The following is a 27,567-nucleotide window of genomic DNA, read 5'->3' as shown; positions in this document are numbered from 1 at the left end:
GATAAGTCTGTCTAAGAGACACATAAAGGGGGTTATTTATCAATAGTATATCAATAGTATTGCTATCCTATCAAACATCTAACGGGACTGAACAGTTTGTTTCTGCCTTATACACATGTTTGATCATGGGCCATTACACTTCAACTCCATGAATTATGTTTCAAATACTACACTAGACAACACCAGCACCAGTAAGATTACTTTGAATGACATTTAACCTGACGGGCCAGTTGGCCTCAGCTGTTGAATATATCTTACGGAACACGCTACATTAATTATTGTGCACCACAAGGAATTTACAACTTGGGAATTAACCCCTGCACACTAACATCGGACTAACTGGATTCACGTTGGTTTACTGACTTTGTTATGCTCATTAAAAAAGTGTCTATTATGCTCACTAACACACTGTAGCATGAACTTTATTGAGCTACCAACACAGCGTTAAGTTCAAGTCCACACCATTCACCTTTTCTTACATCTGGTTTCATTTATTAGGTGGTGTAGTCTAGGAACCTCAAACAAGGGGGGGGATCCCTCCTTTCAGATGCAGTACTGCTTGTTTTTAACATGATTTTATATATATTTTCATGGCATGGTTGTGAATAAATATTGCCTTTAATACTATTGATATATCTTTTGTCATATTGCATTACCCAGCAGCAAAAGTCTTTGGGGGTTAAGTCCCAATTTTGGCTTATTTACAATTTTGTTAATTGTTGTGAGGACACCCCAGCCACTCCAGCTCCTGGTTACTTCTTAATTTAGTTTGCTCTGCTTGAGTTTCAGGTAGTTGGTTATTTATCAATGTATTCTAACTCGAATAAACTCACAACTCGAATGTTTGCTTATTTATGAAAAAACCTGAATGTAAAATGCTCGACTGAATGCAATCGGGGAAAAAACTCGAATTCTCACGAATTTATTGAGTTTTCGAGTGCAACCACTGAAAAAACTCAAAAATCATGAAGGTAAAAAACATCAAATGGTTATAGGAACCTCTGGCATTGACTTCTATGTGACATTGACAGGTTTTAGCAGGAGTATTTTTGGATTCTGACTTTTAGCAGCTTCAGGGCATAATAAATCTTGAAAAATTCTTTTTTTCCCCCAAAAACGTTTTTTTAGTGAAATTACCCTTGAAAAAGTGCTGTCAATGAAAAATCTGTTGTAACAGAGGCAAGAATCATGAATCAGAAATACTCCTAACATTTTGCTTCACAATTATTCGCATTATCACATTTTTTTTAATAATGCCACTACTTTCCTCCAGGCAGTTACATGGAAGTCGTGCAGTTGGCAGCCCCATAATAAATGAGCCCAAAACACCTAATCCTGTTTTGTAGCGGGGGAGGCTCCATAGTGAGCAAGAGCCTGCAAAATAAACACTAATAATGATATTGATACAGCAATCCTTGCCTGTGGAGGCAAAAAGAAGGTCATCCAGAGAAATTGATCCCTGTTATCACTGACACTCTTACTCTTGCATTATTGCAGGCCCCCTGTCTGTCAAAGCAATGAGAAGGTCATCCGCTGTCTAAATGTGCTTGGAACCTGCAGGAAAAGCAATGTTATCACAATCCTTTTTCAGCAAATAACGATAAATGATACTGCATTAAATATAACCCTGGGAAAATCGAATGAACTGATATTGACACTCTTGTTTGGTAAGAGCAAACAGTAGCAAGCATAATGTTGTATTGGTGCAGAAAGGTAGGCAGAGTTTAAAGGGGCACTGTGGCTGTTATATGTTTTGGCATATAGCATTATCAGGGGCAACTAAAGTGAAATCCCACTGTTAACTACCCTTCCAGTTCCAAAAACTGGAACAGGGGAAGTTTAACACAATTACATTCATGCAACGTAAAGAATGAAATAAACGCAAAAAAAGGGAAATGGTATAGTATCCAGTGAGAATAAGTAAAATGGTACATTGAGCACATTAGAGTGAGTAAAATGTTTAGGGGCAGATGTATTAAGGGTCGAATATCAAGGGTTAATTAACCTTCGATATTCGACTGGGGAATTAAAATACTTCGACTTCGAATATCGAAGTCGAAGGATTTTGCGCACATAGTTAGATCGAACGATCGAAGGAATAATCGTTCGATCGAACGATTAAATCCTTCGAATCGAACGATTTCGAAGGATTTTAATCCATCAATCGAATGATTATCCTTCAACCAAAAAAAGATAGCCAAACCTATGGGGACCTTCCCCATAGGCTAACGTTGACTGCGGTAGCTTTTAGGTGGCGAACTAGGGGGTCAAAGTTTTTTCTTAAAGAGACAGTACTTCGACTACCGAATGGTCGAATAGTCGAACGATTTTTAGTTCGAATCATTCGATTCGAAGTCAAAGTCGTAGTCGAAGGTCGAAGTAGCCCATTCGATGGTCGAAGTAGCCAAAAAAACACTTCGAAATTCAAAGTTTTTTTTCTTCTATTCCTTCACTCAAACTTAATGAATGGGCCCCTAAATGTTATCAAAATCATATAATACAATGAAAGCAGTGGTTCCTGCCACCTAAACTATATACACTGAATGGCAATGGACACTGGAACCCCAAACACTTTATACCCACGAGAGACAGTAAGTACTCAAGCATGTTATATTAAAAAAAGGCATTGGCTACTCAAACACCAAAAACAATGCACATTAAGAGCAGTGCATATTGAAACTGCAAGCATATTGGGTACTCGCACTCAAAAATTATATACAATGAGAGGCATCAGGGCCTCGCTCCCCAGTAATGAAATACAAGAAAAAAATAGCTTGCATACCCTAGCTTGCACACTGTAGTCAATGAAATGTAGAGCCTGGTGCTTAGTGATGGTGGAATAAGCACCCTTTTGAGAAGTATAGATAATAAGAAATTCACCATTACACAAGGGCAAGTCCAGCAGGGCAAACTCTTGCACGTTTACTTGCAGAAGTGCAATATTTTGGAGCCACGCCCCTTTGTCAAGCATACAAATCAGTGGTCAGAAAAAATATTTATACCTAACAAATTAGCATAGCAATTAGCACTAACTGCAGTAATTTAGGAAATAAACACTAGGACATTTTATGAAAGTGAACAATTAGTCCAATGTCCATAATGTCCATTAAATTCATACAAAATTGATAAATATATAAACAAAGATACAACATAAACAATAGTTGGATAAGGTTACACATATCCCAAGCACATTCAGTACAAAAATACAGTGAACACTGGCATTACAAGCACCTTCTACACTAAGAAGTAAAATACCTGGGGCTATAGGATGGTGCCCTTGTCAGTTTAACTAGCACATCATGTAAATTCCCATGCCTGGGACTAAGACTCTGAGTGCTAATACAGCAGTACCCACAGCTGAAATGCTTACTCAGCAGTCCACATGTTTAGCATTTATTTGCAGTCAGGTACTTTGGAGTAAAAATATATATTTACTAATTTTGAATTAAATTACTGTTCCCTGTGCTTTCAGTATATGAATAAAATTAAAATGAACAAAATATATTACAGATACAGGATATGTTATCCAGAATGCTCAGGAACTGGGGTTTTCCCAATAACAGATCTCATAATTTGTACCTTCATATCTTAAGTCTACTAGAAAACCATGTAAACATTAAATAAACCCATTAGGATTGTTTTGTCTCTAACAAGGATTAATTATATTTTAGTTTGGATCAAGTACAAGGTTCTGTTTTATTATTACAGAGAAAAAAAGAATCATTTAAAAAAACTTGGATTATTTGGATAAAATTGAGTCTATGGGAGAGGGCCTTTCCATAATTCGGAGCTTTGTGGATAACGGGTTTCTGGATTACAGGTCCCATACCTGTACTGAGTCCCTACATGCCACATATATATGGGATAACCTATGCATTATTGGGTAGCAAGACCCATGGCATTTATATTTATGATGTTTTGTCTTTGTAGCCAAGATCCTGTAGTAAACTGCATGGTTGCAAAATGATTAAAAATGTGGACATTTATGTTTGCAGTAGCGAAGTGTTAGCTGTGCAACTATGCATGCACAATTTTATTTTGGTGTATCTTCTATGCATACTTTTCTAATCCAATACATATTGGACATTAAGATATTTAGAAGATTCCAGCATTCAAAGGTATGATTTTCAATATTTGTACCCAAGAACAAGTGGGGAAGCGATGGCGTATATGTAAACTTTAGAGTCAATTTTTATAATTTAAGATTAAGATTTTCAGTTTGGTAGACTGGGGTAAAAAGAAGGGAAGAACCGTTCGCACACCCTGGCCTTCAATCCCAGGCGCCTGGTGCACAGTGAAGGAGGGATCTGCACCCTCAAAATTAAACGTAAAGAAAGAATTCCACTTGCACTCAAAGGCAGATACATGCAGGGATATACCCTTGCACTTTAATTTACAGAAAGGTGCAACCCCTTTGTCAAGGCTTGTATCTGCCTTTAAGTGCAAGTGGAATTCTTTCTTCTAGACTGGAGTAGAAAGACATAGTTACTCTTTTTGAATTTGTCATACGGTGCACTTTTAAATGATATTGTCTGTGTTAGCTTACTTTGTTACATATGCCTTAGCCTTTTTGACCTTAAAATCTATTTCCGGTGCAGTGCATTGAAATTCTGTATTGCACTCATTTTTTTGTATCTAAACAAGTCAGACATCTGAAATCCAAGTCAGAAATACTCCTGTATTAAAGGAACACAAAGTGTTTATTTTGGTTTTCTGGAGGGCCAACTTGTGCCCCATAAAGTAGAAAATATGTAGTAGGGAGCACTAGCCATATATTTTATTATTATACCAGTGCGTTACTTTAACAAGGGGCATTTATTTTATACCTACTAACATTTTGGAAATAAAAAGAGGGACAAAAAAGTTGCTGCGAGTAATGCGGCAATTTTTTGACCATGCCCATTTTGTAGCCACACCCCCTAATTACCATGTTCGTTTTACAAAATTTGGCAGGTTATGAAAGTTTGAACATATTTCTGTGTTTTTTTTCTGTTATTACAGTTTTGCTAATGAAGGTGAATTGCCCTTTAAGCTGTGAGTCTAACTTTTGCCAAGGGACCTGTTATCTTATATTGTTACAATTCCTTATTTGCTTATCTTAAATTGTAACAAATGTATCTAAGTGCACCTGCTACGTATTCTGGGCTCTCTGCCAATTAAGTTAGAAACTGTGTTTTTTTTTCTGGCTGTTCAGTGCAGAGAAAATCGGGACTTTCCAGTACAAACGAGGGACTGCGGGTTGAGCTGTCAAAAGAAGGACTGTCCCTCTAAAAACGGGACAGTTGGGAAGTATGTATTTATCCACAAAACCGGGAGGGGTGTGATGTGGGTGAAGGGGTTGGTAATAAGATTGCCACCTGACCACTATTTTACAGGCCGGTAAAAATGTTGCTTGATGTTAGTTATAGGGAAAAACCATAAAAATATAGGAAGGGCGGTATTTTTTTCCAGAAAAGGTGGTAACCCTAGTTGGTGAATGACATGGAAACAAGGGGTAGATCTAATTGGCTGTGACATTAATTGTGCCTTGATGCAGTAACGCACACCAGTTAGGCACACCAGACACCCGCTCTCACAACAATTGTATATACTGCCAGTCATTTGGTTTCCCTGTTCCCTTCCTCTATTTTAATCTATTTTTTTTGGACTACTTTAACTTATTTATTAAAGGTTATGTTTTAACTTTGACTTTCATAATTGAGCTATTGGATTAAGAGATGGGAAGGTGCAGCTATACGAGTCAGTCCTTTTCCATACCTCCCAACTGTCCCTTTTTCGGAGGGACAGTCCCTCTTTTGACAGCTCAACCCGCAGTCCCTCATTTGTACTGGAAAGTCCCTCTTTTCTATGCACTGAACAGCCAGAAAAAGAAACAAAGTTTCTCACTTAATTGGCTTTTAGCAGAGAGCCCAGAACAGCTAACAGGTGCAAATAAGATACTTTGTAACAATTTTGAGACACAAAAACACAGTTTAGATAAGGAGAAATATTTTCAAACTTTCATAACCTGCCAAATTTTGTAAAACAAACATGGTAATTAGGGGGTGTGGCCACAGAAAGGGGTGTGGTCTTTTTACTTCCAAAATGTTGGGAGGTATGCTTTTCTTCTCCTCTCATGTACCTCATAGAGGTCTGCACTGTTACTTAAGGCCCTAATGGAGTTCTCTTTAATGATGTGGCACATCCACTTATAACAAACACCTGCATGTGAAGAAAATGAAGAGTATATGTAATGAAAATGTTTTTGCACATTTTTATTATTTTGAATTGCAGACTTTTTTATATCAAAACGGCAAGGCAGAGATTGTTTCTCAGATAAGGCCTGCAGGTACATAACGCGTTCAAGTGACGCAAATGAACGCACTTCCGCATCACTTCTGCAAGTCTTCGCTTCAATGATTGGCTGATAGTTTTCCAATCACTCATCGAGAAAAGAAAAAGTCCTGCGGGACTCGCCTTTGGGGTAGTGCGCCAGTGAGTGGGCGGGGCTCGGGAGCCTGTGAATAGGCGAAGCTTTTGGAGTACGTAGTTGAGAGTTAAGAGATCGCATCAGAATTGTAGGCCTGAGGGGCTGCTGATTTCCGGCACTGCAATGAATTCAATTGGAAATAATATATTTGGTGAGTAATAATAGTCAAAAGGCTTAGGTAAGGCCTTGAAGCAACATGGCGCCCTGAGATTGGCACTTTTGCTACTGAATATGAGTATCAGGTGTGGGGCCATGTTGAGAGATGCCGAGTTGCTTCAGTCAATCAAGTTCTGGTTTCAGATTTGTCACTTACATACATGGTCATCTCAATAGAGCAACAGGCACATGTATTTCCTGATACTAATCACTTTGTCACCTGAAGTTCATGGAAAGAGCGAAAACGCAGTTGCTTTGCTCCAGGCCTGATCCATGAAATTATGATTCATGTTTATACACACAGATTTAATGTAATGTTAGGGCTACATGTGATACCTGCTTTGGTCTCTTAGTGGCAACAACCCCTGGATTTCACTGGGAATGTTCTAGGAGAGGGGAGGTCCTAAAACCTAGAGCCCATAGAAGGGGGTGGCAAAGAGGCGTGGCCTAATAGCATTAAAGGAGAACTAAACCCTAAAAAAAATAGGGCTAAAAATGCCATATTCTATAAACTGAATTTATTGCACCAGCGTAATGTTTCAGCTTGTCAATAGCAGCAATGATCCAGGACTTCAGACTTGTCACAGGGGGTCACCATCTTGGAAAGTGTCTGCGACACTCACATGCTCAGTGGGCTCTGAGCAGCTGTTGAAAAGCTAAGCTTTGGGGTCGTCACTAATTATCCAGCAGAAAATAAGGTTGGTCTGTGATATAAGCTGATGCTACAGGGCAGATTAATAAATTCTGATGATAATTGCACTGGTTTCTGTGCTGCCATGTAGTAATTATCTGTATTAATTACCTAATTATCAGTCTTATATTGTGACATTTCTATTCTATGTGTACATTGTGAGTGGGTCCCTAAGCTCAGTAAGTGACAGCAGCACAGAGTATGTGAATCAGTAGAAAAGAAGATGGGGAGCTACTGGAGCATATTTGGAGACACATATCTTTACTGCTAAAGGACTGGTACAGAAGCCCCAAACATAATGTACAACATTTCTACCTACTGTTTTAGTTCTCCTTTAAGGGTGGACAAGTTGGACTTAAAAGGTAAGTAGGAGCTAGCATGGGGATACCCTGAGTGGGTACAGGCTGGCTATGGTTAGGAGCACATAGTAAAAGGTTAGACCTGTGTCAGAGGTGTAAGGCAGCCAGGCTGGTTTGCATAGTCTCCACTGAGGGATTGGTATGTGTTGCCAATTAGGGATAACAGCAAGAAAGCTTAGATCTGTCAGGGCTCCTGGATGGTCTAGCACAGTGATCACAAGCAACAGGTTTCTCACAACCCATTGGTTGTTGCTCCAGTGGCTTCAAAGCAGGTGCTTATTTTTCAATTCCACATTTAAATGTGGCTCAAGGGTAAAAAAAAAAGATTGGGACCCCTGGTCTAGCAGGAGGGTCTTCCTCATTAACATAACCTGGTGATGTCAGTGAGTGACATTGACAAGCAAACTGCAATAGCAAATAAAGTCCCTCCCCCCATGTCTCTACTCTAAAGGTGGCCATACACGGGCTGATAAAAGCTGCTGACAGACCGAGTCAGCAGCTTATTGGCCCGTGTATGGGGCCCCTCGACGGGCTTCCCTGATCGGATGGGACTAAAAATCCCGTCGGATCGCGGCCGCATCTGTTCGTCGATGCAGTCCCGCAATCCGACCTTTCGTTCCCATTCGTTAGGATCCGATCGTTGGGCCCTAGGGCCCACGATCGGATCAGCCCGATATTGCCCACCTCAAGGTGGGCATATCAGAGAGAGATCCGCTCGTTTGGCTATGGCCACCTTAAGTCTTACTAAGTCCCTTGCCACATCTCCCTGCTCCCAGTCTAAGTCCTGCTCTGTGTCTGTCTACTATCAGCCAGATTAAAAGTGTCCTAGTTTTACTGCAGGTCAGTTAAGGTGTCCATACAAGGACAGATTTGCCCCTCAGAACGATTCCGCAGCTTATCTGCCCATGTATGGATTGATATCTGGCTGAAAATTGGGCAGGTTTGGTTTTTCCATCAGATCAAGGTGCAAATCAGCAAACGAGTGGATTTTATAATATATATTCCCATCTTTAGAGAATCTGCAGCATCTCCCTGTAGCTTAAATTCTATTGAGACATTAGATCTCATTCCCAGCACTTTTATTTGCATATTTTATACTGTTTATACCAATCTCAAAGCAGTAGTTCTTGTATACTCTGGTGTGGCCCTCTACCTGCCGCCAACAACTCCATTCAACCTTAGATTGAGCAAATTGTGATTTAATCACAACTGAAGGGCCATCTCCTAATATACAGTTGTAAATAGATAGTCTTAAATTTTTCACAGGACAATGATTTTTTGTCCGTGTTCAATAGCACATATTAGAAAGTGACCCTCCGGCTGTCCCTGATGAAGTACCACAAAGTAAGTGTGTGTGCAGTTCTTGTTCTATAACGGGGGTGGGGGGGGGGGCAGGACTGACATGTAATTATTTCATATTATTATTATTATCATGTATTGTGCAGCACTGTAAAATAAATGTGTTTATACAAAGAAATCACATGATTTACATACTTAGAGCATACAGAATTACACACATAGCCACCAGTACTGGTACAGAAGGTGAGAAAGGCCCTGTTCAAAAGAGCTTACCATCTAAAAGGGGAAGGGGATGAGACACAAGTTGTGGAAGTGGGTAAGATCGGAAAAATAAGCAAGATGAGAGATGTAGCATATGTTATTGCATTCGGTAGCTAATCAGAATGAAGGTAAGCTTCTCTAAATAAATTTTAGTTTATAAAGATCTTTTGAAAGCAGAAAGGTTGGGAGAAAGTGATACAGATCAAAGTACATATCAGAAGGTGGTTTTCCATCTGTCTCCAAATGCCAACTAAGGTTAAGGGTTCCTATTCTATAACAGCTGGGGACGCACCTGCTCCTGGAGTGGTATACTTTTTCTTGTCAGTATCCAGTAGAATATATATAAAAAGGTGGTCCTACAGCTGTCCCCGACGAAGTTCCTCAAGATACAGTGACATTTTTAAGTAAAACATTATTTAAAAAAAAATTTCTTGGGCATTTATTTAAAGTATGGGGGAATATAATACTAGCAAATGAGGCCGACATTGCATGTCTCCTTTAATCATTGTGGTTCACTGTAAATTCTGTGCAACACTATGTGCAACAATATCAACACTATGGTGAAAGAAAAAAACAGATTACTAACCCTTGCTTACAAAAGGATAGAAGCTATATGGTTCTGCTGTGTCTTCTATAAGCAGTGTAGACTACTCTCTGGTGAGTAATGCAACCTATTAAACCGCAAAGGAAAATACCGGTACGTAGAATATCATTTCCCCCTCTTATGTGCCACGACCTTCAATTAATACTTTCTCATTGAGGCAGCATCGGGGGTTATTTTTTTGTTCAAAGTAAATTACCTGGACAAAAAGAATACTCTTATGTAATGCATATTAAATGGTAATCTTTATATTTTTTTTGTTTCTAAATGTCATAGATGATTTTGGAGACATGAAAGGGGATTCAGATATGTTTAATGGGTGCAGCAAAATTGCAATTGGTGTTCAGAATGAAGCAGCTTTGCTTGCATTGATGGAAAAGACCGGTTACAGCATGGTTCAAGAAAACGGACAGAGGAAATTTGGTGGCCCTCCTCCTGGTAAGCAGCTTGTTTGACATAGTGTAGTTTCGATTTTTAAACTTAACTGATTTACACACTATCCATGTTTCGTGCAGGGCTTTCTATAGCTGCGTTAAATGGGTTATCCATCTTTGAGTTAACTTTTAGTATGATGAAGAGCGTGGTGTTCTGAGACAAATTGTGATAGTTTTTCATTTTCTATTATTCGTGTTTTTTGAGTGAATTAGCTTTTTGTTCAGTAGCTCTCCAGTTTGCAATTTCAGCAATCTGGTTGCTAGGATACAAATGACCCTAGTAACCATGCACTGATTTGAATAAGAGACTGGAATATGAATAGGGGAGGGTCTGAATAGAAAGACGAGTAATAGAAAGAAGCAATAACAATAAATTTGTAGCCATAAAGAGCATGTTTTTTGAAAAAAAAAATTGTTTTTTGAAAGCTGGAAAGGGTCAGAAAAACAAGGCACAATAAATAATGGAGACCAATTGGAAAGTTGCTTAGAGTTGGCCATTCTATAATCACCTTTTTAGCGTTTTGCTCTGATTCTTGGGTTCACAACTGATAGACTTGTTCCTGTTTTTTTCATTAATACCAATAACATGGAGCAACCTTACTGGGGTATTTGTTTACCTAGTTATTGGCTAACCATATACAAAGGGAAAGTACACATTTTGCAAAGCCTTTCTAAAGTTAGTAGTTTTTATGCTATTTGTGACTCCAAACTTCTATTTTACTGCATTCTATATCCCAAATGTACTTGGGTACAAATAAAAACATTGTATATCAACATCAAAGTTCTTCCGACCAGTTTGTTGCCCAACATGCATATGGCATGGAGAGATACCTAGGAATGTGGCAGGAGTGCCGGTTCAGGGAGGGGATGCCCTAACTGTCCATTCTCTTATAAATACAACACTGGTAAACACAGGCAGAGCTGTATTCTTGGGGGGGGGCACAGTTATCTGTGCTCTGAAACGGAGATCAGAGGCCTGTGGCAATTTAACAACTGTGGAAGTCAGGGTACAAAGTTGCAGCCAATGTCAGCTAGCATCCGATTTTGGCTCTTTGCTTCCTAGTTATACATAGTCTACTGCTGTACTTGAGCCAGACTGCCTTTACCTGTTAGTTGAGAGTAAAGACTCCCATACACAGGCAGATATAAACTGCCGTCAGATTAAGTCGGCAGCTTATTGGGGCCCGCTTGACGGGCTTCCCTGAAGATATCTGGCTGAAAGTCGGACAGATGTCAATTAGGCAAGTTTAAAAATCCTGTTGGATCGAAGACCGCATCGGTTCATTGAAGTGGCCCTCCATCCAACTGCCCGTATTCTCCTTGTTGTGATCCTATTGTTGGGCCATAGGACTCACAATCGGATCAGCCCAATATCGCCCACCTCAAGATGGGGATACCGGGGAGAGATCTGCTAGTTTGGCAACGTCCCTATGTATGGCCAGCTTAAAGGAGAATTCAACCCTTTAATAAAAAAACCCGTACCCCCAGCCCAACTGCCCCTGGGAAATGCCCCATACTTTATACTTAACCCTCGGCGCAGATTCAGGCATCAGAGTTCCATGCAGCCATCTTCTGGGTCTTCTAGCAGACTTAAATTATGAAGATCCAAATTACAGAAAGATCCTTTTATCAAGAAAGCCCCAGGCCCCGAGCATTCTGGATAACAGGACTCGTACCTGTACTAAGGTATGAGGGCTCATACTATGAATTTTGCACATTGCTCTTGCTTTGTAAACGTGTCCTGTTGAAAAATGTATGTTTTCTATGTATGCTAGAATCAATATTTCAAAATTATCTATCCATTTGTTTTACTAGAACTACTGACTCATGTTTCATTTCTCTAGGTTGGGAAGGACCTCCACCTCCACGAGGCTGTGAAGTGTTTGTAGGAAAAATCCCTCGTGATATGTATGAAGATGAACTGGTTCCTGTTTTTGAAAGGGCTGGAAAAATATATGAGTTTAGGTTGATGATGGAATTTAGTGGTGAGAATAGAGGGTATGCTTTTGTCATGTACACAAACAAAGAAGAAGCCCTGCTAGCTATTCGGATTCTAAATAATTATGAAATTCGTCCAGGAAAGTTTATTGGAGTCTGTGTGAGTTTAGACAACTGCAGACTATTTATTGGCTCTATCCCAAAGGAAAAGAGAAAAGAAGAAATTTTGGATGAAATGATTAAAGTAACAGAAGGAGTAGTCGATGTTATTGTGTATCCTAGTGCAACAGATAAAACAAAAAATCGTGGTTTTGCTTTTGTGGAGTATGAATCTCACAGAGCGGCTGCAATGGCACGAAGAAAGCTCATTCCAGGTAACATTGTGTTAAAAACATGATCACAGTTCAAGTATGGGACCTGTTATCCAGAATGCTGGGGACCCAGGGATTTCCAGATAGGAGATCTTTCTGTAATTTGGATCTCCATATGTTAAGTCTGCTAAAAAATAATATTTCCTCCAGTAATTATGTCGTAGTTGGAATCAAGTACAAGGTACTATTTTATTATTGCAGTGAAAAAGGAAATCATTTTTAAAAACAGGTTTCCAGATAACTGGTCCCATACCTGTATATATGCTGCAGCATATACAGTATGTAGGTTTTTTATCTAGACTCTAGAGGTGTCCTTTGGATATCTAAATATACCTGAAACTTCAACTCACACTTCTTTTGCCTGGTGTTTATTGCATCTCTTCTTTGGAATTTAGTTAAGTCGCAGTAACTTAATTTATAGAGGAGATGCGCAATTAAAATCAGCAATTGAATGAAAAAGCAAAACAAGTTTAAAGGGGAAATTTACCATATAACCTTTTATTTTATTACAGATAGACAACTTTTAAATTGGTATTCAGTTTTGTTTGTTTTTTGATCTATTAAACGGCCTCTTTCCAGACAGTGCCTGACCTGCTATCCATTTCTATCAGAGAAGTGCACTGCCGTTAATTGTAACGAAGGAAGTTCCCTTAGTGGGGAACTGAAGCCTGGAAATTCACAATGCTTGCTGTATGGCTGCTATATGTGAACAGAGAGTCTGAACTGGGGTGAAACGGCTAAGATTGCATTTATCACTTATATATACAACTGCTTGGATGAATGTGATGCAGCACAAAATAATTTACTGTTGACAGATTTGCACATAAACCATACCCTTTTATAATTATGGGACCGGACAATAGTATTTGCTTTACGATAACATATATGCACTTAATTATTCTGGGAGAGGGTGAGACAATAGCTAACTTAGGACACTAATGATTGAACCACAAACAGACCCTCTAATATTTATATTGGGAAAGAAAATTCCCAAGTTAAATAACCCAACCCAAAAACTAGCTAACTCAATCCTGCGGCCAGATGTGTTATAGCTGGGAAATGGAAAAGCACCTTCCCCGCCCCCCTTCAGAAGCAGATTTCCTGGAGAAAGTCCGTAATATAAGTAGGATGGAGCACCTGACGGCTTTCGGAAATGACAGTATAGATATTTTCAATAAAGTCAGGAACAACTGGGACATAACCCAGTTGGTGGGATAGATGTAAATAACATAGTCTACCGACTCGGGAATGTAATGTGTTTTCTACACTCAGGTCAAATGTTAAATTGCCTACTGTTTCTGGATAAATCAGGGCAAAATTCAAGAGATATGAGGTATATAGGATCTCACCATGCCCGAGGCGAAGGATAGAGAGAAAGCCACGGAAGCCAATATCAGAACCCTAATCATATATAACAATGGCATGCATACCTCTAGGAAGGGGCAAAGCAGAAGAGTTGCTCAATTTGCCACACCTAGAAACGATAGCATTGTGCCCAATTGGTTAAAGACGTTTTCTTTTTATATGTAAACTTGGAATTGTATATGGATATTGCTCCATTTATATTGCACAATACCTGCAAGAAGCCAATGTGTAATTCTTAAACACTTGAACTCATTTTTCTTTATTTTCTTTTTGTTTATTATGGAAAAAAATTACAAAATCTCAATAAAAAGAAAGTTATAAAAACATATATGCACTTATATAATCTACATCTACAAACTGATACTGAAATTTCCATCAGTTGTGATTATTATTTTGGGTTACATACAGTTACTAGATTGTTAATCACTACTTATTCTCGTGTTACAAAGTAATCTTCTACTTGTAATTCAGGAACGTTCCAGTTATGGGGACACACAATACAAGTCGACTGGGCAGATCCAGAGAAAGAAGTTGATGAAGAAACAATGCAGAGAGTAAAGGTTTTGTATGTTAGAAACCTAATGATATCGACAACCGAGGAAACACTTAAAGCTGAATTCAACAAATACAAACCAGGAGCTGTTGAACGTGTGAAAAAAATACGAGACTACGCCTTTGTGCACTTTTTCAGCCGAGATGATGCCATTACTGTTATGTCACTAATGAATGGAAAGTGCATTGATGGAGCAAGGATAGAAGTAACACTGGCAAAACCAGTGAATAAAGAAGCAGCCTGGAGGCAAAATGGAAATAGTCAACTGAATCCTAATCCTGAATGCCTACTGAATTTTGCAAGTAAAGAAGGGTCCCAGAAGGCTCTTGATATGTGTTCAAGTCTGCCAGTCTTTTTGAATAATCAAAACAGTCCAGCAATCCTAGAACCAGAAAGGTGCACCTATCCTCGTCTTCCCGGAACAAAATTAACGCCAATTAATTTGTATTCGTTGAAGATAAATAATTTCCATTCCGCAGTGATGCACCTGGAGTATGTCTGTAACCAAAATAATTGTCCACCTCCTGAATATTATTTGTATTCCACTACAAGTCAAGATGGGAAAATGCTCTTGGTTTATAAGGTTGTAGTGCCCGCCATTACAGGTAACACCAACAGCTACTTTATGCCAGACAAACTATGCACAACTGTAGAAGATGCCAAAGAACTGGCAGCTCAGTTTACACTAATACATTTAGGTGAGTACTTTCTTGATATATTTGGAATATTAACATGTATATCATAAGCCAAAGTGCCCAGCCACTTTCAACTAGGAATGTGTGCCTCAACAAATCCCAACCCCAAACCACCCGTTTTGATCTGCAGAGCATTACAAGCTCACTTATAAATGAAAGCAAACTGATAAAGGTAAAATGCAAGCACAGTCCTCCATGGAGAGCATTTCTGGAAACAGAGAACTGTAAACATAATTGCCATGTACCCTAGTTTGATTCCTTGTTAGGATTTTTTTATCTTGTTTAACCCTTTCTCTGCCATAGCTGCTATGTGAGCCACTCACTGCTAGGGATTCACATAGAAAGTATAGAATCAAGTAGTTAATCTCTTCTTAGACCCGGGTTCGGAGTAGTAAGCATAAACTGAAATAAAGCAAAACATTTTTGTCTTATCACCTGCCTGTCTGTCCAACTGATCTTTTTTTAATGCTTTCCTTATTTGTAACCATTTATGTACTTGAGGAAATTCTCAATGCTCTGTTGATTTTTGCAGTTCCATTGCTTGTAGATAATTAATGTCGCCCCCTCCCTTCTAACTTATTTTTTTATTCCCAATTATAAGACTGTACCTCTCTATTTTGTTTGAAAGGGCTCAACATATAGTAGATCCCACATCTGTACTTTATATGCACTTACTATAATATAAAAACTGTTGTTGGAGAAAATCATGACTTTCGTTTTTTTAATTTTTAGTGATACTTTTTTTTTTTTTTTTACTTTAAAAGTATGGAAGGCGAGAAGAATCCCTAACAATTAAACACTACATTTTCTAGGTAAAAAATTGATCCCTCACTGCACTTGAAAATGGCAGGCAGGTCATTTTTTGAGCTCCACCAGGAAAATGACCTCTGTTTACCTTCACTAATAGGGGGAGTGGGATTTTCCATGGGAATTTGAATCTTGATTTGTAAACATATTTATGGCACTCATTTTTTGTCCAGTAACAAGAAGCATTGGGGTTGGCACCCATCTATGGAAAAAGTTTCAGAGAAGAAATCAGATCAATTAATTATGGTTATATCTTGTTGATTGTGAGGTCAAATTAACTTTTTGGCAAGGCTACTTGTGTTTTTCTGTGTCAGTGTAGAAAGGTATTTGCCTGAGGTTAGACCCACAAGAACTTGTATCTCCTCAACAAGGAAATATTCTGTTAGGATACACTACTTTAATAGGCTCTGTATAAAATATTAAACATTTTGTTTGCTAATTCATTTGAGGTGTATAATAAATTGTCTTATTTGTTTTCAGGTTACAGTTCCCATCATAGTTCAGCCAAAAATATTTCTTTGCCAAGCACTGCTGCCACATCTGGAACGTCAGGTGTCCTCCCATATACACCAAAATCGCACTCCTATTCCGGCTACCCATCGTCACAAAATGTTTCTATGACTAACGGAGGCAGTATGGGACAGCAACTTTATGTCTCTAACCAAGCTTCTTATTTCTCAAGATAAGCCTGTAACTTAAACCGTTTGTTTAATCTTCTTCTACTTGTACTTGCAAGTGCTGAAAATCTTTTATTTGTAAAATATTTATTCAGTTTATTAATTTTAGGTATATGCACTTGCTTCCAAAGCTGTGATATCTTTAGGAAGTTTGTTGTTTATTTATGTTTAAGAATGTTTGCAGTTTACTATTATGACAAATATGCAGTTCCATTTCACTTTTTTTTAGTGTTGTTGGATTTATAAAATGTACCTTCAAATGTAAATGTTAACGCGCCAGTTCTGTACGTTTTAATTCTGTTGTGGCGTTTTAAAGAAAAACCAAATGCTGTTATTTTTTTCATTTGCATAGTACAAGAAAATGGAATTTTAATCAACTTTCCAATATACCTTCATTAAAAATGTTCCTTTGTTTTAAGCTTACAGTATTTATAATTGCTATTGAAAGCTCTGTCAGTTGGTTTCCTCCTCTACATTTGCGGTACTGGTTGTGACTCGTGAAACCAGGATGACCTGTATGAGGATCAATTCTGCTACATTTTTAAGAGCCACAGAAAAGAGAGAGACAGATACTGCTTTCAGTCGCAATTACATTTGCAATAAAACAAAACACTGAAAATGTTTAATGTATGTTAAAAGGCTGTTTAGAACTACAACAATGCAAAACAGTTTTGGGTGGAGATCCCCTTCTAAACACTTACATATGCCACGGAAATATCGGTTGCATTGAAGGTTACATTTATCATTTCAAAACCAGCCATTATATATTGACAACTACTTCGCTCAGATGAATAGAAAAGAAGAAAATTGCACAGTAAAATTAACTTTTGTTGTGTTATAACAGTGGTGTTCTAAGGAATTGTTGCTTTCTTTGGCATGTTTAAAGTATTTGTAAACGGTATTGTACAAGGGGCATATATGTGTATGGCCTCATTTGTATTGTTCCGTACATTCAGACCAACTGCATCAGAATATGAATATGATCAGAATATGAAGTTAATATGCAGCGTCTCTTCACTTTTTTTGGGCACACAATCGAAATCCTTGATCAACCAGGACTGCGTAATTAGCAGTATGGTTGAAATTGACCCGACCATATCAGGGTAGGTATAGCCAGCTTAAATATTCTGTCATGGCCATATTTCATTTCTGTCTACCTGGATAATAAGAACATCGTCTGCTGCATCCCATTAACCATTTCAATGTTGAATTGAAGTGGAATTTAACCATACAGGTAGCTTAATACCTGGAAATGAAGAGGCATATGTTACATGTATTGGCAAAATACAGTTTGTTAACTTTAACATACTGATATTGTAGTCTTAAAGGAGAATTCAACCCTTTAAGAAAAAAAGCTGTACCCCCCACCCCAAGGAGACCTCCCTCCCCCCAGCCTAACTTCCCACCCCCCCGGGGAAATGCTCCATGCTTTATACTTACCCCTCGGTGCAGATTCTGGCATCGGAGTTCCACGCAGCCATCTTCCTGGTCTTCGTGTCTTCTTCCGGCGCTTCTGCAATTTTTATGAGTTTCGTCGCATGCGCAGTTGTTGCAGACCAGCAAATTGCTCCAACTGCGCATGCACCAACATGCCGATCTCCCACTCAGCTTGCCGAAGACCCAGAAGATGACTGCATGGAACTCTGATGCCAGAATCAGCACCAAGGGTAAGTATAAATTATATACTTATATACGTGGGGTGGGGGGGGTACGGTTTTTTTTCTTAAAGGGTTGAATTCTCAAGTGATAGTTGTGATTGGTCTAATTGACCCCCTTTTTCCATTCTCCGCAATACAACTACTATAAAAGGCTTCACTAAACTGATATTGAGAAGTTATTGGTACCACTGGTCTAACTTGATCCTAGTGAACGTGTCGAAAGGCCCTAATGCCATTTAATGTAGCTGAAAAAAGGGGGGTTTCTTTGATTTTTACCTTACCAGTTTTCAGATAAGGCATATACAATTTTATAAATATATAACTTATTTTTTGCCCATTACAACTACAAGGCAGAGCATGTGCTTTTTTTAGTGTATCCGCAGTGCAGCTCCTCAGTTATTCATTTCCTATATTGTTTCAGAAATAATTTTTTAAAGATTCAGATTGCACACCTACCAACTATGTATTAAACTGTTTTTGCTATGCTCTGTCCCAAAATACATCATCCAACCCCCAAGATTCAGGGAATACAAACAAGTGATTCAAGTTAAATCAAGTCTTTAATTCCAGGATACCATAGCATAGTTTGATCCTGATGGATATAGAGAGGGAAGCTGCTGTTGCTATTCAGTGCTATTCAGCTTGTCAATGGGAATTGAATCCACTGGTAGATTCAACATTGTAGAAGACAGGAAAATATATATGAATTGCAGATTGTTCATCAAAAGATGGTTGTGAGATCATACAAACAGGTTACAGAGCTTTAGCCACAAATGACAATGTATTTTGCACTTCACATTTGGAGCCCTCACGTGTCCAGCGAATAAACTATAATGAGTTAAAATGTCAAAGTAACAATCTGAAACAAGTTGCAATAAACTCAAACTTAAATGCAGACAGACTTTTTTTTAAATGAACTAAAAGAACACAAAAATTGTTATAGTTTGAAACGTGATATGATGCTAAAGTGATAACATCTAAATTGACAATGCCATATTTTGCTGGTGGATATCACACATGTCCAACACTAACCTAAATTCTGAAAAATGCATTAGCTCACTGTTGGTATCAACTTGTATATTTTTAGAATTTCTTCTTTATTCCAGTTATTATGCAAAAAAAAAAAACCACATACCAGTGGCAGCCTTTAGCATCTCTATTAGTTTGCTGTTTTTTTTTTTTAAAGATAGCAGATACCATATATAATAATACCAAAAGGCTAAGATGTTTTGTGAGTGGAACTGCATTGTTATGCATTTTTCTTTTACTGCAGACATTCAATTTATGCTACTGGCAAATTCACCAGTATATTTCTGCTAGTGGAGAAAAGCATGTCTCAGACTTGTGCTGCAAAACATTGACTTGATTGGCCTTCACCTTTCAGCAGGGTGACATGTCCATTTCCTCCCTAATACGCTCCTCTTGCTGACAGTTTCCCGTTCCAGCGAATGACTGGCAGCACAGTTGTCATATACTTACTGGAGGAGAAAATGCTACCTGCACCATTAGCATTAATGTTCTGTTCGCTTTAATTGTATGAATCAAAAATCTTTCAAGAGTTTTGTTTACAGAGTCATTGTTGACGGTTTTGCATGCAGCAATCAACCTAAATTCATTTTCTGTCAACTTATGTTGTGTTTCATCTGTTCAGTGACTTATTATATTAACAATGTAGAACATTAGATTTCAGTAAGGAAAAGTTGTGATGGTTTTAATGTTGAAATCATGTGTTAACTTTTTTCTGAAGGCAAAAATTAAATATGTTATAAAAACGTTTTGTTTTTGTTATTAGAGCACACAGCTAACACTCAGCACATCACGTAAGGCAACTTGCAATCGAGTGCTCCTCCCACTACAGTCACAAGCACCAGATCTATAGACTCAATCTCTCTTGGGCAGCACTCCACAACTGTCTTTATTGAAAATGGGCCTGGCACAGACCAGGAATAGCATGTTGGACTTTTATCAATACTATTTATCATTGATTATATATAAAGGGGAATTCCAGCTTCCAAACCAAGGCCCACATAACACAGAAACCCCTAATATACCCATCACAGTTACCTGTTTCTTCAAAAAGTATAAATAAATGCCATTTTCTATGCTGAAATCCAGCTGTTTAACAGTTTTTCACTTTCTGCATCATTTAAAATCCTGGCAGGGAAGGAGGGACTAAACACTGATGTTACAGATTGTAACAACTTCTCCACAGCTTACAGACAGCATGCAGGAACTACATAACCCACAATGCATTGCACTGTGATGTTCCTTATTGAAATCACATGTGCAGGGAATTGTGGGGTTTGGAGGATGCAGGCTAAGGACAGATGGCTGTTGATACAAAGTAACAGTAGTCAGCCAGCTCAGCAAAGTAGTCAGACAGATCAGCAGGGGGCTAGGCTTAGAGAACTGTCAGAAACCAATAAAAATCATGAAAAGTCTGCATATTTTTTAAATGATGTATATTGCAAAGTTGCTTGAAATTGTTTAATTTTCAAAAACTAGTGTTTTTGTGGAGTTCCCCTTTAAGATTTAAGAAAACTGAACAAAAAAATATATATTCAATTAAATATTCTGTGCTGTTTCTGAAATAGTCAAATTATTCTTTGCTATCCCCCTCCCCAACATCTGTTTCTAAACGCAAGTTTGTGTCGAAGTTAGTTTTATGATGGACAGTTAGGACAAATAGATGTTTGGCTTGTGCTCCCTATGTCTGGATGTTCATTTAGAGCTGTATTCAAGAAAACCGGAAAAAAAAACCCTGCCACAAAGCCTGCATATAGCTAGCTTGCTGAGAGCAGAAGCTTGGTCACTTATAAATCAGTACAGAATTTTTGACTGTTTCCATGGGACGAAGCTCATATTAAAGTGGTGAAAAGGCAATCGGAAACGAAAGACATTTCTGCAGAACCTTACTGGCTCTATCATAAAGACATGTAGAAAGGTCTCTCTCTTAATACCCAACACAAACCTTTCTGCACCCCTGTGGTGCTTTCTTTGTAGTTATGCGGCATATAGACCATTTGTCCATTTATTTTATTCAAGAATTCCATTTTTCCGAACCCTAATTTTTGAGATTGTGCAATACCTTTTGTATGTTATTTCCATGATTACATAACATTTTTAGCCATTATAATGAATTTTTGGCAATTTTAATAAAACCTATTTGGCCAACCCAAAATAATCAGCCTATGATTCTGACTTCTCAAGGCAGAAAAAAAGCGCTGATTTTAGTGGTTTTATTAGCACCAAATGCTAATTGGGAGAAAAGATGCTAATTAAAGTCGCCAACGCCCATTAAAGTCTATGGGCGACATTTCCGTGGCGAAACTAGGCGAAAAAATTTGCCCATCCCTGGTTTGGAGTAGAAAGGTATGGTTACCCATTTTGGATTCACCAGAATGTGTACTTTCCAAACATATATTGGTTTTGGTGGGTTAATGAATTTTATTCATGTGTTTTTACCCCCAAAAAATGCAGTAAATGTGTTGATTATTCAGAAGTTGAATGAGTTCTGGGACAATTTGGGGTCTCAATGGCAGCTACTTTGGTAATTCTATGCACAATGGGTATCAAACTGTTCAGTGGACCCCTCATATTCATATTTAGGATGGTTTTTCTTGCTACCCAATGCTATGCGGAAGAGAAAAACTTGCAAAATGAAAGTTTTGAGGTGATTTTTCCGAAGTTTTACAGAAGCCACTATGTTCAGAAAAGCTTTGTTTGGTAATTGGGAGTAGAAAGACATGGTTACCCATTTTGGATTTGGCAGAATGTGTACTTTATGGATTCCTGAGGTAAACCTACTATTAGAAAACCAATGAATGTGAGTCCCTCCAAAAAATCAATCAAAAGTTTATAAAAATACAAAAATGTTTATTAGGACATAGTAAACGTAGGCGTAAAACGTTTCGTGCCTATTGGGGCACTTACTCATAGGCTAAAGAGCGCTCCTCTGTACATGTCTTATAGGGGTGTGATCAATCAAGACATACCTCACAACCAATCACAAGGTACAATACCGAATTAATAATTTAAATATCTAATTGCATACAAACCTCACACATAGAGCTATCAAATACACACATAGAACTACCAAGAAGGACAAGAGATATATATAAAGATTATACAGTGAAACTATATATATATATGTGTGTGTGTTTATCAAATTGAATAAACAAAAAGAAAAGAAGGAAAAATACCAACAAAAAATACCATAAATCCATGAAAAAGTTAATGAAGAAATTAAAAAAAATTAAAGTATAAGATATAATCACAGAAAAGTTTTTCTTGTTTGTGAGGGAACATTAATTTCAGCACAAATATTCGAGTATTTAACACAAAATGCAAATAACTACTCAAATATTTGTGCTGATATTAATGTTCCCTCAGTGCCTTGAAAAGGTGTAAACAATGTGAAAGTTTACTGTCTGAATTTGAGGTGTAAACAGTGCAGGGTCCAGTTACTCTAAGGCAAGCAGTCACAGCAGGCAGACTTTCATGTGTGGGGGGGGGGACCAGTCGGACAGCACTGCTGTAGTTTAATAGATTGTGTTTTTATGTGCACAGAGATAAAGCAACACTTATTCCCTTGTTTGTGAAAAGCAAGCATGTATATATATATACGGTATATATATATATATATAAATATAAAACGCTAAAAGATCATTATTTTTCGGGTTTCAAAGGTCGTTCCAAAGTGTTTTTCCATTACACAAATGTCAGTTATCTTACAGTATCCAACCAATTTACATAGCCACATGTTTAATGCTTTTGATTATAATGTCTATGAAGCTGTCTCTTTTTAATGTTAGCATGGATAAACGTGACCATGAAAGCACAATGTGCAGCTCTTGAAAAGAATTTCTTAGGCTAAAAGGTCATCCCCAGTACAGATAATTATCTCTGTCCATCATCACTCATAGTTTTCCACGCATCTATCTTAATTTCATAAAAAAAGCAGGTATTCAGAAATATGACTCACACTTGAGATTCGTGATGATCTAAAATGTTTTATCATTTCAAAGTAAAATGATACAAGGCTACAAAATGTATGCCTGTGTAGCCAAACTATCAGAATAAATGCCACATATGAACCATATACAGGTGTGGGATCCATTATCCAGTAACCTGTTATCCAGAAAGCTCCAAATTACGGAATGTTCATTTCCCATACATGACTCCATCTTAATCAATTAAAATGTTTAAATTTTTTCCCCCTTTTTCTGTAATAATAAAACAAGCTTGTACTTGATCCCTACTGAGATACTGTATAATTAATCCTTATTTTAAGCAAACTAATCCTATTTGGTGTAATTAATGCTTAAATGATTTTTGTAATAGATATAAGGCATGGAGATCCAAATTCCGAAAAGACCCCTTATCCTTAAAGGGGAAGGAAACCTAGTCGGCACAAACCCCCCCACCCCCCTCCCGTTTGTTGCCCACCCTCCCCCCGGCCTACCCGTCCCGCTGGGCAAATGCCCCTAACTTGTTACTTACCCTTCTGCGCAGGTCCAGTCCAGGGAGTTCACAGACGCCATCTTCCACGCGATCTTCTTCCTGCTTTGAACGGCGCATGCGCAGTAGGATCATTTCGATCTACTGCGCGACTTTTGGCGCATGCGCAGTAGATCCGTACCGGCGAAATGATCCTACTGCGCATGCGCCAAAACGCCGTTCACAGCAGGAAGAAGATCGCATGGAAGAAGATGTCGTCTGTGAACTCCCTGGACTGGACCTGCGCAGAAGGGTAAGTAACAAGTTAGGGGCATTTGCCCAGCGGGACGGGTAGGCCAGGGGGGAGGAGGGAGGGTGGGCAACAAACGCGAGGGGGGGTGGGGGGTTTGCGCCGACTAGGTTTCCTTCCCCTTTAAAAAAAACCCAGGTCCCAAGCATTCAGGATAACAGGTCTCATACCTGTAAAAAATAAAATATATATCCAGCAATGAATAACCGCACCAACAGGACTTAGTAAGAAAAGTGAAAAATGTATTCAACGTTTTGGCTCATCTACTCGAGCCATCTTCAGGACTAGAAGAAGGAGAAGGAAAGGTTAAAACTAAGTAAGCCTTATCAGAAAGGTCCATCTTAATATACCCGTAAACCCCCAAAGTAATGTTGCTCTGAGTCCCCTGTCAAAAGAAACACAGCATTTCTTTCCTTCTATTGTGTACACATGGGCTTCTGTATCAGACTTCCTGCCTTCAGCTTAAACCTCATTGCCCTGGGCAAGAGCATGCTCAGTTTGCTCCTCTCCCCCTACCCCTCCCTTCTCTACTGTAATCTGAGCCCAGAGCAGGGAGAGACTCGGGCAGGAAGTGATGTCACACCACATTAATACTGCAGCTCCTATTCTAAACAAACAGAGAGTTTCTAGAGCTTTTTACTCGGGTATGGTAAAACATTCTACAGAATAAATATAGCATTCTAGCTTGCACTATTGCAGCTTATCTATTGGCAATAAAATGCCTCCGTAGCTTTCCTTCTCCTTTAAACATTTACAAATGGCGCCAGGGAATGATTGACATTGATAGTGGGCGTGATCTCATCCCCTTGGCGTTAACATCATTAGTGGGTAAAATACCTCTTAAGTATTGGCATCCTTTCACCCTTGTAAGTTGTAAATTGGCCAGTGCACCCAACAGTGGATTGAAAACACACTTGGGCAACTAGCCCAGCGTTATTCATATTAAAAACATAGGCACCTAACGCCTCCCCTTCTCCCGGGGGAAACGTAACAGGTACCTGTCAAAACATACGACTGGGTGATGATAAGGCCACATACCTTTAATAGTTTCGCCGCCAATGCAGGTATGGAGTTGTATATTAGGCATTCGTACAGCCGTGTGTTTTGTTTTTTTATAACTTCAGCAACCAGAATGTCTCTTTTTTGGGCAATTGTCCACAGAAAAATCTGTTTATCTTTTCTGATTCCTGCACTGACTTTAACCTGATTCATAACATCAAAGGTCGAATTTCAGTGGAGAAAAAGCTCGAACATCTAAAATTCGATCGAATGTTAATGACCAGAAAACTCGAATCGAATTCAAACAAAATTCGAATCGAGTTTTCCTCCGAAAAAAAAACTTGAATGTGTCAAGAAGGTTATTAACATCTTCAAATAGGTCAACGGACCTCTGCCATTGACTTCTTCATGAACTCGGCAGGTTTTAGGTGGCGACCTATCCCATTTAAATTGTTTCTAGGGTATGGAGATGATAAATCTCAAATTCAAATTCAAGTTGCTGGTTTCAAACTTGAAAGTGTGAGTTTTGATCAAAAAACCAACACGAAAATTCCAACCTTAGTAAATCTGCCCTTTAATGAATGCTGGAACAATTATTTTTCCAAGCAGAGTTTGAGCTCCTCATGTACTACAAACTTGGAGAATCCTTAAGGGTATCTGGCATTATACTTATAGGGGGTTATGTAACAAATAGCATTAAATTTGCCCAGGAGCAGGAAAACATAACAACCAATCATCAGTTGCTACAGGGCAAACCGAGTGCCTTTTATTACATATGATTAGACTTCATCCATAATGAAAAAGTGAAGGGGAGGTTTTTTTTACACAAATAGCAAAAAGTAGTTTTTAAGAAAAATGAAAATTTTTATTAGTATGGCAAACCCAATCGGAACAGAAATTTGCAGTGACCTCGTTCAGAGACAGGTCAGGACTCCATTTATTTCAGTGTGCTTGATTAGTGTTGGTAAATTGGGCAACTGAAAGTACTTTACAAGACACATAATGATCTTTAATGAAGAATCTCTGGAGATGATTATATATAATTCACCTGATACACAAAATCCTTCACAAATTGTGCTGTAAAAATAGCACTTCTTTTTAAGGCAGATATTTTTTAGAAAATGCCCACTGCCCACATGATATTTTGTTATCATTAATATATTCCAAAGCAGGCTTTCAAAAAATAGTCTGTTTTAAAAATAATTTCAGGCCATTCATTCTGCAGAACTATCTTTACATCCATAAAGTCATATAATGCTAATGGAGGATAAGGTGCAAATACATAATAAATATATATTATACGTAAGTGCAGAAGTAGTAGTGGAGGAGGAAATACCCATCTCATGATGATACCAGAAGAAGGTAGATTGAAATGAACAGGAGGCAGGGAACAGCCCTGGATAATATACAGTAGAAGAAGGTTCCAATACTTGTGACAGAAGTTCACCATCTTGGATTTTCGTAGGACACGCACATGCTCAGAAAAAATTAAAGTGCAAGTCAACCCCTAGATAGTAATTTGCCTAATAAAAGAAAACATAATTCTAAGCAACTTTCTAATGTTACTTTTTAAACAATGTTGCGAAATTTCTTATTTCCCCAGCAAAGACAGGTTTGTTAATCAGCTGCCTTGTATTACATTATTTCAACAGGACAAACACTGCTTTCAATAGCAAGACATATACAAATAATTTAAATCCATAGACAATTTGTAATGAATGTGTATTGCAAAGTTGCTTAGAATTATGTTTTCTTTTATTAGGCAAAAAACAATAGGGATACTGTCAATTGGAATTTTTTTTTTCTTTTTTAAAAACGCATCGGTTAATAGTGCTGCTGCAGCAGAATTTTGCACTGAAATCCATTTCTCCAAAGAGAAAACTGTTTTTTTTTTAATATTTAATTTTAAAATCTGACATGGGGTTAGACATATTGTCAGTTTCACAGGTGCCCCCTGTCATGTGACTTGTGCTCTGACTCTTTCAGACTCTTTACTGCTGTACTGCAAGTTGGAGTGATCTCACCCCCTCCCCCCCAGCAGCCAAACAACAGAACAATGGGAAGGTAACCAGATAGCAGGTCCCAACACAAGATAACAGCTGCCTGGTAGATCTAATAATAGCACTCAATAATAAAATCCAGGTCCCACTGCGACACATTCAATTACATCGAGTTGGAAAAAACAACATCCTGCCAGAAAGCAGTTCCATCCTAATGTGCTGGCTCTTTCTGAAAGCACATGACCAGGCAAAATGACCTGAGATGGCTGCCTACACACCAATATTACAACTAAAAAAATACACTTGCTGGTTCAGGAATTACATTTTATATTGTAGAGTGAATTATTTGCAGTTTAAACAGTGTAATTTAGAAATAAAAACTACATCATAAACATCATGACAGAATCCCTTTAAGCAATGTGATATTTATATTTTTATTTCTCTGTATTCCCCCCTCTTTGATTTAACTGTTTTTCTGTCCATTC

The 27,567-nt window shown here is 38.2% G+C and overlaps 1 protein-coding gene across 1 annotated transcript; it reads left to right on the top strand.

The window, feature by feature from the left end:
- The first annotated feature begins 6,442 nt into the window (after positions 1-6,442).
- Positions 6,443-17,094, top strand: rbm46.L (RNA binding motif protein 46 L homeolog). Its single transcript, XM_018231270.2, has 5 exons — positions 6,443-6,620; positions 10,113-10,274; positions 12,115-12,582; positions 14,416-15,195; positions 16,480-17,094. The coding sequence occupies exons 1-5, from the start codon at positions 6,593-6,595 to the stop codon at positions 16,683-16,685; spliced, it is 1,644 nt and encodes a 547-aa protein (XP_018086759.1). The 5' UTR covers positions 6,443-6,592; the 3' UTR covers positions 16,686-17,094.
- Positions 17,095-27,567: the final 10,473 nt, after the last annotated feature.

Source organism: Xenopus laevis, chromosome 1L (assembly GCF_017654675.1).
Source record: "Xenopus laevis strain J_2021 chromosome 1L, Xenopus_laevis_v10.1, whole genome shotgun sequence".
Lineage (NCBI taxonomy): Eukaryota > Metazoa > Chordata > Amphibia > Anura > Pipidae > Xenopus > Xenopus laevis.
The sequence above is the reverse complement of the archived record's forward strand: the minus strand, read 5'-3'. Positions and strand labels throughout refer to the sequence as shown.